This window comes from Cannabis sativa, chromosome 6 (assembly GCF_029168945.1).
Source record: "Cannabis sativa cultivar Pink pepper isolate KNU-18-1 chromosome 6, ASM2916894v1, whole genome shotgun sequence".
Lineage (NCBI taxonomy): Eukaryota > Viridiplantae > Streptophyta > Magnoliopsida > Rosales > Cannabaceae > Cannabis > Cannabis sativa.
This window is the reverse complement of record NC_083606.1, coordinates 25815801-25827879: the sequence shown is the minus strand read 5'-3', so window position 1 is coordinate 25827879 and position 12079 is coordinate 25815801. Positions and strand designations below refer to the sequence as shown.

Below are 12079 nucleotides of genomic sequence, written 5' to 3'. Positions count from 1 at the left end.
CTTATTAATTCTGCCTTGCGCCAGTATAGATTTGGAATTGAATAACACTCTCAGTTATATAGAACGCTCTATATGTACCACGATATAGATACTTTATGATTATCCATTTTTACAATCCTAATAGTCAAGGATCCTCTATAGATGATCTACACTGAATAGGGACAAATTTACCGTTCTACCCTTCAATGTATTTTATCCTTAAAACACTTAGCAACCTATTAATGATATTTCAGTAAACTAATATAATTAATGAAATGAGATCTCAATCATATATCTTTATTCAGCCAAGCTCAAAGGAAATCATCGTTTCACTTTTAAATACCTATAGAAGCTACAAATTCCATATCTATGATCAGCGCTCCCACTTAATTGAACTACCATGTTTCCAAGATGTAAATATCCACCAGAACCAAAAGTTAGCTTCCACGAACAACTCTAAAGACATAAATAATACAACTAAGCTGAACCTAAGCATATCAAGATTAAGATCCATAGACCTAAGATCAACCATTGATATTGACTTCATCAGATCATTAGTAGTATTATTTATGGCAGGATTGATCACATTTGTAATGTTCATAAAAATTCCAATCGTGGCTGGAACATGAACAACAGGATCTACAGTCAAAAGGATCTTGAGGAAGACCTGATGATGCAGATGGTGTAGTGAAAGTTCTCCTCATGTTAACCATGACGTTTGATCAGACATGATATCAACTCACTCTCAATGAAGGCACCAAATTGTTGACCTCAGATTTAGCTAACCGACAACGGAGTCGTATTTATGTTGATGCTTGCCACATGTTACACAATAAGAACAAGAAAGTAAAAGAACACAGGATTTTATAGAGGGTCGACCCCCTTAGTTAGCGAGTAATGACCTATTCTCCTTTCAGTTATATTGATACCGAGAGATAATACTATTCAGATCACTATGGGTGGGATCTGAGATAGTTCTCTTAAGGTTACAATGTAGGAATCAAAGATGGAAAATCTCAAGTTAAGAGAGAAATAATGGTGGGTGTGTGTGTGTGTGAGAGAGAGAGAGAGAGAGTTTAGACTTAGAATTCAGCTTATGACTTAGGATTTTAGGGTTTAGTTAAGGCCCTTTATATAGGATTTAAACCCTTTTGTCAAGTGAAATAAGTAGATATTTACATATTAAATTAGTAAAATACAAATGACTAAAATGCCCCTTAAAATAGATATTTTTCCTCTATTTTTATGGACTATTGAGGCCCAATTCACAATCTAGCTTGCTGACCACGCATGAAGCTATACATCAAAGTCCTGCCAAGCTAATGTTTGGCAGGCCATGCATCTACAGGATGCAGGCTGGCCGACCTAGTGTTGTCCAGAAGCTAGCTTGTCTATGCTGGCCATAAGGTCGACTAGGGGTGGCCGACCAGCCTCCTTGAGGTGGCTGGTCCGTCATTTGTCATCCTGTTTGAGTGTCGGGACTCCTCGTTAGTTGAAGTGCTAAGTAGATGACTTGACTTTCTTGTTGGTGAACTATACTGCCATGTGGCGCTGATATCGGCCACGTAGACATGACACATCAAGTGGGCAGAAATCAAGATAATAACGCAGTCATTACAAAAACAAAGAGAAGAAAAAGACCTTAGGAACATGAAATCAACCCAATCCAAAAAACTTACTGAAACACTTAGTTTGGGTTTATCAAAATTGGTAGACTATCATCTATAATATGTCATACTGAATTTTTTTATTAATTAGCTAATAATTTTAAAAACAAAATTAAATAAATAAATTAAAAATTGAGAAAATAAATAAAAACGGGTAATTAATTCTTTTAATACTAGAGTGCAACATCATTAAATCAAGCAGTCACGTACTAATAAAGATGACAACATAGTCGGAACATCACTCCAAGTAAAAAAAAAAAAAAAAAGAGCCACATGCAAAAGCATGGGCAACTATATTTGCAGAATGCTTAATTCTTTTAAAAATTATAATTAACTAAAATTATAATTAGAAAACTTTTTTTCGCTACTTTAATAATATATTGAAGGCTCCTTTTAAGTACATTTTAGGATAAAGAATTGAAAATAATATTTAGCGAAATTACATGAACTAAAATAGTATTATCTCCTTTAAAAGAACCGAAAACAATCAAAGTGAACTATTTTGTTAACTAATCCATACATATGTGATAGATTATGAATGAAACATTGATTTAAGGTACGTTTGAAAAGTTCTAGTGTAATTAGATTTGGGTACAATTGGAAGTAATTATATAATTTGTAATGTTTGTTTAACCATATAATTATAGGATTGAGATGGAAAATAGTCCTAAATTTGAAAATTAAATTAGTAAATGTCTTATTCTTTTAAAAAAACTAAGAAATGACCAAATATAATAAATTAGCTAATAAAAATTATAAAAATACATTTATTATATATTATTTTTTTAAAACAAAAATATAATAATTAAATTAAGTTATATAATTTTTTTTAGCATTCCATATTATTATATTGTAACATAAACGAATTAATATATTAGATCATTAAATATATATACAACAAAATTAGATATATCGTATCATTGAAAAGTAATATACCGTAGTAATAAAATTATATACCACAAAGAAATTATAACAATACTAAATTAATACTCAAAATATATATATTATGCTAACAAAATTATATATACCACTATTAAAATATGTTTACAAACCGAAAAATTTATATATAATAAAATAAAAACTAAATATCATCATTTATTATGGTATACTATAGACAACAAAAACCATATACCATACAATAAAATATATATATACCTACAATAAAAATTAAAACAAAATAATATAATATTATTAAAAAATTGTATACCATCCAAATTTAAGCTTAGAGGGTTAAGTGCAAGTGGAGTAATAGTTGAGAGGGTTTAGCCGCAAAAAACTTCCAAATTATATACCATAATTAAAATATATATACCATGACAACAAAATTATATACAAATAATATTTAAAATAAATATATATCATACAATTAAAATATATAAAAATAATAAATTAAATATATGTAGCATGCTAATAAAATTATATACATACGTTAAAATATTTGTATTATGTTAACAAAATTATATACCACTATTATACATAGTAAAATAAAAAATAAATATCATCTAAGAATAATAAGATACCAACAACAAAATAGAAATATACTGTACAACAAAATCTATTTACCAACAACCCACAACAACTCATAAAAAAATTAAAAAAAATCTACATAACTTTCAAATAAAAAAAAATTAACAAAAATAATATAGATGTACTATAATCTTTAAGTAATTTGCTTCTAATTTTTTTAAAAAATTATGAAAAAAATTATTAATTTTTCTTATGTGGCAAAAGACAATATAAATAATAAATAATCTAAAAAAAATGACCATTTTGCTACAAGTTTTGAAATTGGGACATTTAGTAATATAATCTTATAATTTGAGGTCATTTACTATAATTGTTTATAATTATATTGCAATTGTGTAATTAAAGATAATTGAAGGATTTTAGGTACCCTCTAATCCCCATTAAAACTGAGTGTAATTACATTGTATAATTACTAAAAGTTTTTTATTATGAATAGTAACTACTAAAAAAATATTATTTTCTTGTGTAAATGCTAATTATTTTACCAAATAAAAAATTATAAATGCATATCATTTCCAAAGGCACATTGTATATAAAGATTACTATAATTACTATTCTAATAATTACACAATCACTATTAAATACACCCGAAACACACCCTTAAGTACAACCTGTAATGTCAATGTCTGCTACTATAGTTTAGATGTAAGAATCTCTTTCAACCAAGACTGCCACCAGTGCTTAAAGAGAGAATGTAAACCATTTCTTTTAGTTGCCATCCTTCTAAATTAAGGTTTAGAGTTTTTATTTTATTTTAACGTTAAGAAGAGTATTAACTACAACCTTTTATTATATTTGTATATATATTTAAAATCATATGTTGGAAGAGTATTATCACTTTAAATTTTTGAAAAACTTTAAAGTTTGTATTATCGAAAACAGTAGCACTAATATTAAAGGGAAATAAGGCATAAAGTTAGACACGTGAGAATATTTGTGAGAGGATGAGAATGCATTGGTGGTTAGTTTGGTGTGTCACATCTACGTAAGTAAAGCAGCGCGTGAAGGAAAGTGGACACTGAACAACTTCGTTCAAAGGGGGAAAAAACGAAGAATGTTCTACTAACGTTACAACGTGTGGCATTGAGAAGATGGTCGGAATTCGTTAACGTTTTCGCCCGTCAACTTCCGTTAATTCTGCACTACGAGTACGACGTACATATAAACTCATCAACATTCTAACTAACGTTACGGGTGTCGTTACCGTTACATTCGTAAACCGACCGTCAAAACTCTCTTTCTTTTCTCTTTCTCTCTCTCCCCCTCTTACCGTATATAAAGGAGGTTGGTCAGAAATTCAAAAGCAAACTCTGGAAAATTTGGTACAACAGGATTTGATAGAAGAATAAAGTCTTAGGCTTGAACTAGAGATTGGCGATAGTCAAAGGGAAATAGGCTCGAAAAACTTCAACAGAGAGACCTCGAGAAGCCCAGAAAGTTTTCTAGTGCCCATAAGATCAAAATAAAAGAGAAGTTTCGGGTATGATGTTGTTGAAACTTTCTAATTAAAGATTTCATCTCTATTTGTTTTTTATTGCCCGTTTCGTTATAGTTTTGTAGTGTTTCTATGGCTAAAGTTTTTAATTTGTTTTTCCTTTTTTTAGGGGTGGGGGGTTGATTGTTTGGTTGGTTATTTGGGGCTGAAGAAAATGGAGAAAAATTATTTGGATAGTTTAATATTTTGTTTATTTGAGGTTCAAGAAAAATATATTGGGTTGTTGATAATTTGACTAAATTATACTAATTTATTCCACATAAATATATAATATATTTATACATGTATTTGTGTATGTTAGTAGAACAGATAGGATTATCTTGCAGGCTTATGTAATTCCTTAATATTTTTCAACCTTCCTGGTTTTCAAAGCCCTTCTTTTCTTGATTTGAAAGCATGGCCTGTGTAGTATCAAATTTGTCATATTATATTTGACCGAGGCACCGAGGTTTCTTCATAAAATTATTAAAAAAATTTCATTTTATCTATGTATAGTCCTTTCAAGTAAAAAAAAAAAAAAAGAAAACTATTTTTTCTTTCTGGACTATTTTAATCTTAAAGGTCACAACCATAGTTTTGCTGATTGTTTCCTTGACTACTTTAATGGTAATTCCAATTTTCCTTCCTATCGTTATTGATTGATGAGATATGGGTTTGATGCTTGGTAAATTAGCCAGCCTTAAAGCATGCATATTCTAACGAGCCTTTTCCCTAACATTTCAGATTCTTGCCAAGGACTATATTGAAAGTTAAGTCCCAAGTGATACTGCTGATGCCAATATCATAGTATGGACTCCCACCAGCTATTTGGTATCAGTGTAACTGGTGCGGCTCTTCCCTACACAACTTCTCATCCCACAACTGTGCCATCATTGCCCAACAGACTACTCGGATCGCTGAAATTCGACATTGGAAACTCGCCTTCTTCGCCCTTTTCTACTAATTTCGATTCAGATAACTCCCTCACCACGTTGAGCGATAGCCAAGAGCAGTACAGCTCCACGGAGAACAATCTATCGGGAGTTAGTACTCCTCCTTGCAATTCTCCACTTGACACCAACAGTTACTGCCTCTATCCTTGTGGGAAGTCCCTATTGCAGAATGCAAATTCTAGCCAGAACTTCAAACACGCTTTGCTTGAGCTAGAGACTGCTTTAATGGGCCCTGACGATGATGTTGATGAACACCGGCTAACTAGACGGAAACCTTCGCATGTGGAAGGTCCCTCTGAACAGTCATGGAAAGCTGAGAGGCCGAGAGGACAACAGCCAGGCCTAACTCAGCGCCAGACATTTCTTGCCTCTCGGCCAAGGCAGCCTGTTGAAGTTGCCCGAACTGAAAAGCGTCACAAATTAATGGAGGAAGACTCTTTGCATCAGCAGGGCTTGCCATCCCTGGATAATCTGAAGAACCTCCTGATTGCCTGCGCCAAATCTCTGGCTGAAAATGATATCGAAACATTTGACAAACAAATCGGAAAAGCCCGTGCTATCGTCTCCATTAGTGGGGAGCCAATCCAGCGCCTTGGAGCATACATGGTTGAAGGAATGGTGGCTAGGAAAGAGGCATCAGGGACCAACATATACAGAGCACTCAGATGCAGAGAGCCAGAAAGCAAAGAGTTACTTTCCTATATGCAAATTCTCTATGAAATCTGTCCTTACTTGAAATTTGGTTACATGGCAGCTAATGGAGCCATAGCTGAAGCTTGTAGAAACGAAGATAGAATTCATATTGTTGACTTTCAGATAGCTCAAGGCACACAATGGTTGACGCTGCTCCAAGCTCTGGCGGCTAGACCAGATGGCCCTCCACACGTGAGAATTACAGGCATAGATGATCCTGTAAACCATTATGCCAGAGGCGATGGACTAGAGGCTGTGGGAAAAAGACTAGTGGCTATCTCACAAGACTTCAAAATCCCAGTTGAGTTCAACGCAGTGCCTGTTTTTGCACCTGATGTAACCCGAGAAATGCTCGATATCCGGCCTGGCGAGGCCTTGGCTGTTAACTTCCCACTCCAACTCCACCACACTCCGGACGAAAGTGTTGACGTTACCAATCCTAGAGACGGGCTTCTGAGAATGGTGAAGTCTCTCTACCCAAAAGTTGTGACTTTGGTGGAGCAAGAGTCCAACACCAACACAACACCTTTTTTCCACAGATTCGTGGAGGCTATGGACTTTTACTTGGCGATGTTTGAGTCCATAGACGTGACACTTCCAAGAGACTCAAAGTATAGGATCAGTGTTGAGCAGCATTGTCTGGCGAGGGACATAGTGAACGTGGTGGCTTGTGAAGGCAGGGAAAGAGTTGAACGACATGAGCTGTTGGGAAAATGGAAGTCAAGGTTGACCATGGCGGGTTTTAAGCAATACCCTTTGAGCTCTTATGTCAACTCTGTCATAAGAAGCCTTCTGAGGTGTTATTCTGAGCATTATACATTGGCAGAGAAAGATGGGGCTATGCTTTTGGGGTGGAAAGATAGAAACTTGATCTCGGCTTCTGCTTGGCACTGATTATTGATCAAGTTAACAATGTTTTATATAGGAGAAAATATTACAATGAGATCATAAGAAGGAAATAGGGAAAAAAAAAAAAGAAGAAAAAAACTAGAGGTAGAGGTTCAGGAAATAGTTGACAAGTTTTTTATTTAATCGATTCTTTTATGTTGAGAGGTTTTTATTAGAAATGTAGGAGAAGGGCTATTCGAGATTTACTCGGTGGTTTATATACCATAGTTGTGGATCATAGTGGCTGATGTACTATAACATAAAATGTTCTATTTCATTAGTTTGATTAACGGTTGTATTCTGATGCTTCTATGAAATCTTTCTCATTGCATTTTTGTTATTAAAAAGAAAGAAAACCAGAGAAATAGAGAACGATAAGGGTGTTTGGGACCATAATTAGAAAAATGTTATTATTATTATTGATAAAATAGCCAATAAACACCACCAATGAGAAGATTACTCGGGGGTTGAGAGCTAGAAGAATTCATTAATAAATGGCATTTGCTAAAATAAAGTTTCTGATACAATTTGAATGTTTAGACCATCAAACTATACTAGCTTTAGCAAGAGTATTAGTTACTACATTAACAGTTCTAGAACAAAAAATAAAATTCCCAATATTAAAATGTATATATAAAGCTCTAATATTATCTAGAATCAAACTTAAAGACAAATTTAAAACCATTGAATTATTAAGCTTGTGAATCAAGCTATTGCAATCGAATTCGAATTGAATGTTGTGAAGGCCAAAAGTAATACATTGAGAGATAGCATTACTAATAGCAAGAGCTTCTGCGCATTCAGATTGGAGAACACCGTCCACCTTCCAAGTAGTAGAAGCAAAGACCTCATCATTGGAGTCCCGAACAATCATACAAAGGCCACAAGAGCATCCAATGGCGACGACAGAAGCATCCGTGTTGACTTTAAGCAAGCCAACAACATGAGGACTCTAATGAGGTGTAGCATCGTCCCTATGTTGAGTTGGATGCTTGAGATTATGAGCAGGATCCCGACGGTTCTCAACCTAGTAAGGCTGTAGGAAGTCTGCTGCCCAAGGACCAATGAATTCCAGCGGATAACATAATTTTTATGAACTTGCTTATTATGACGGTACATTACGTGCCACAAAGTAAAAATAATCAATTCGATTTTGCTATAAGAAAGTCGTTGAATAAGACCATTTTCAATGGATAGTGTAAATTTGTGCTAAATTGGGTTCAAAAAATAAATCAATGTTGTATTTTGCTCAAATTGTACAGTTGTGGTCTAATGCACTAGGGATAAAATAAACTTTATTTTAATAGAAATGAGAGAAAAAAAGTCAAGAAAAATATTTAATTTTTATTGAAAGTAAATAAAAACTATATAAAATATATAAATAAAAATATAGGGCTTGTTTGGTATGTTGTATTAGGTCGTACTATATTATATTGAATTTGATTATATATCATATTTTTATATAATACTATATTAAACTTTAATTTATACTAAAATATTATATATTTAGGTGCCTATAAAAGTCAATACTATTTATAGTTTTATATAAAAATATTGCATAAAATATAATTTAATATAATATTATACAATACAATGCAATACAATGTAATACAGCGTACCAAACGAACCCATAAAAAGTTCTTAATTACATTACTAACTGGTAAAAAATTAAATAAAAAAATGATATTTATTGTGGTGTAAATTTTGGCTCATACTATATTTTTGTCAAATTTAACATATTTTTTAGCATGTATTAAATTTAAACCACATTATACGAAGTTCTTTTTATGAAATGGGCTAAAAAATACATAACACTATATTGAAGATGCTCTAAAAATTGAAAATGAAACTATAGATGTCACTTACAATTGTAGATAGATTAGCAAGTTTAAAGGCACAAAGCTTTTTATCTGGGGCAAGTTTGCTATGGCCCAAACGAGCAAGATGGATTGTCTCAAAATCACTAGAACAAATTAGGCGTAAAATATCATTGAGAAGACTATGTTTTTGAAGATTGTTCATAGTAGGAATCCTATTAGACAATAGTCTAGGTAGAAAATGGTGAATAAATTCTATATTGTATTCCATAGTATATATTTATATACAAAGCTAGAAGATTAAATAGGAAACTACTAAATACAATTTACTCTAAAGTTTACAATTAATATACAATTAGTAGTCTAACACTCCCCCTAAAGCTGGAGCATAGATGTTAATCATGTCCAGCTTGTTACAAAGATAATCAACCCGCACCTCATGCAAAGCCATTATAAAAATATATCTTAATTGTTCTCCAGTCTTCACATATCCTGTGGAGATCAGGCCTGATTAAATTTTCTCACGAACAAAATGACAATCAATCTCAATGTGCTTAGTTCGCTCGTGAAACACGGGATTTGAGGCAATATGAAGAGCAGTATGATTATCATACCATAATTTTGCAAGAATAGAAGTCTTTACCCGAATTCAGTCAAAAGCTGATAAATCCATATTACATCATACACAGACTGTGCCATAGCTCTATATTATGATTTAGCATTGTATTTAGACACAACATTTTGTTTCTTACTTTTCCAAGAGATCAGATTGCCCCCAAGAAATACACAATATCCTCAAGTGGATCGTTTATCTACCTTGGAGCCTGCCCAATCTGCATCAGAGAAACACTAAAACTAGGTATGTCCATGATTCTTGTAAACTATACCTCATCTTGGTGCTCCTTTCAAGTAACATAAAATTTACTCTAATGCTACCCAATGATAAATTATTGGAGAAGACATAAATTGACTAACAACGCTAATTGGGAATACAATATCTAGATGAGTCACAATTAGATAATTCAACTTTCCAACCAATCTGCGATATTTTTCAGGATATTCAAATGGTTCCCCATCACGTGTAAGATGCATAGCTAGATTCATTGGATCATTACAAGGTTTTTCTGTCTCATTTAACAAATCAAGTACATACTTTCTTTAAGATAGAAAAATACATTGTTTACTCTAAGTAACGTCAGCGTCCAAGAAATACTTGAGCACCCCTAAATTCTTCGTGTGAAACTAAGTATGAATTAAAGACTAAAGGGATGAGATGCCTTTAGTATCAATTCTAGTAATAATAAAACCACTTTTTTTTTTTTGAAAAAGAATTTATTTTAACGTATTAAAATAAAAATAAAATGCACATATCAAAATATCCCATATTTTATTTTTCTAATTAATTATCTAATTAGTAAAATAAATAAATTAATATATATACACACACATATACATACATATACATGAATTAGGGGCCAGCCTTTGGCTGTTTATGGTGGTGGCGTCGAGTGGTGGTCGTCGACCACCTTGGTCGACTGGGGAAGGAGGTCGCCGGTGCATCACCGACGATGGTGGTGGAGTTCACAGAGCCAGGCTTTGTTTGTGACTCAAATAGGTCGACAGACTCGATTGCTCCTCCAAGGAGCTCATGGATCACGGTGGTCCTTCCACCACTTTCGTCGACCATGGGCCAAGAGGGCGAATCGATTGCTTTTACTCTGGCTACGGGACCATGGGGTCCCTACGGTTGCTTTGGTGCAAACCCGAGCCTGACTTCGAGTCCTCCTCCTTTTCTCCACGTGCATGGGGCTGCATGGGTCACATGCACGCATGAAAATCACGTGCTTAGACCCTTTTGAGCTTCATGTCTTGCAACTGCAACCCATCGGGGATCGTGGCTCGTTATTCAAGGTTCAAAACTTGTCATCTCGATAAATTGGGGTTTACTCCTTAAACCCGAGCTCACTCATCATTAAAGGTATTGTGGATTGTTGAAGTTTTAATTCTTGACAAAAATTTACAAATAAATTTAAAATAAAATTGTTGGGTTTTATGCCCTAAATAAAACTCATTTCAATATAATCAGATTTACTTATTAATATAGATTAGAAATAACATTTAATGTTGCATGGCTCACAGGATTTATTTCATGATTATATGTACATAATGTATGAATTCTATTTAAGTCCAGAACATATCAATTTGTTAATGGTTATAGAGTTGTCAACACAGTGGAATATAATCTTAATTATATGTTCGAAAGTTTATTCCCTTATTTGTCAGAACACTGGATTTAGACTGACATGGTATAATCAGTGATAGGTATTCTTACACCTTGGATAAGTGTTATGTCCTTTCCAGGACATTGGCAAAGTTTACCAGCATCGGATGTATGGAGTATACATCGGAAGGGACCGATATTGAACTTTGATTAGATTTGTTAGAATTTACCGTAATATCTATTAAATTTAATATCACCTGTTGATCCCAGATCAAATGATCTTAATCCTGATATGATTAGGTTCAATCTCAAGAGTGTTATTCGTGTTCTTTGATTTGTTAGTTAAGCCTACTTTTGGGTCAGGCTGATACGTACATTTTGGGAACACGGTAGTGCAATTGAGTGGGAGCGCTAACATAAATATGGAATCTATAGCTTCTATCTGGCGAATAGAAAGTAAAGGATGATTTCCTTCGAGCTTAACCAAACAAAAATAAATGGTGGAGATCTCATTTCACTTAGCTGAAATATCATTTATACAGGGGTAAGTGTTTTAAGGATAAAATACATTGTAGGGTGTTACGGTAATTTAATCCCTTTACAGTGTAAATCATCTATATAGAGGATCATTGATCACATTAGGGTTATAACAATGGATAACTAATGACGTGTCTATATCGTGGAACATATAGAGCGTTCTATATACTGAGAGTGCAATTCTAAGTTCTATGCGTGGATTCAACGAAGAATTAATAAGTCAGTGAATTTAAGATATAAATTCTTGATCTACTTATTGGAAGCTCGGATATATAGACCCTTGGTCCCCATACTAGTTGAGACCATGCTGCTTGTAAGACTCA

At 33.4% G+C, this 12079-nt stretch overlaps 1 protein-coding gene across 1 annotated transcript; it reads left to right on the top strand.

The window, feature by feature from the left end:
- Positions 1-4195: 4195 nt before the first annotated feature.
- On the top strand, positions 4196-7479 carry LOC115724710 (chitin-inducible gibberellin-responsive protein 1). Its single transcript, XM_030654047.2, has 2 exons — positions 4196-4653; positions 5392-7479. Exon 2 carries the CDS (start codon positions 5457-5459, stop codon positions 7185-7187), a length of 1731 nt encoding a protein of 576 aa, XP_030509907.1. The 5' UTR covers positions 4196-4653; positions 5392-5456; the 3' UTR covers positions 7188-7479.
- The last annotated feature ends 4600 nt before the right edge of the window (positions 7480-12079 follow it).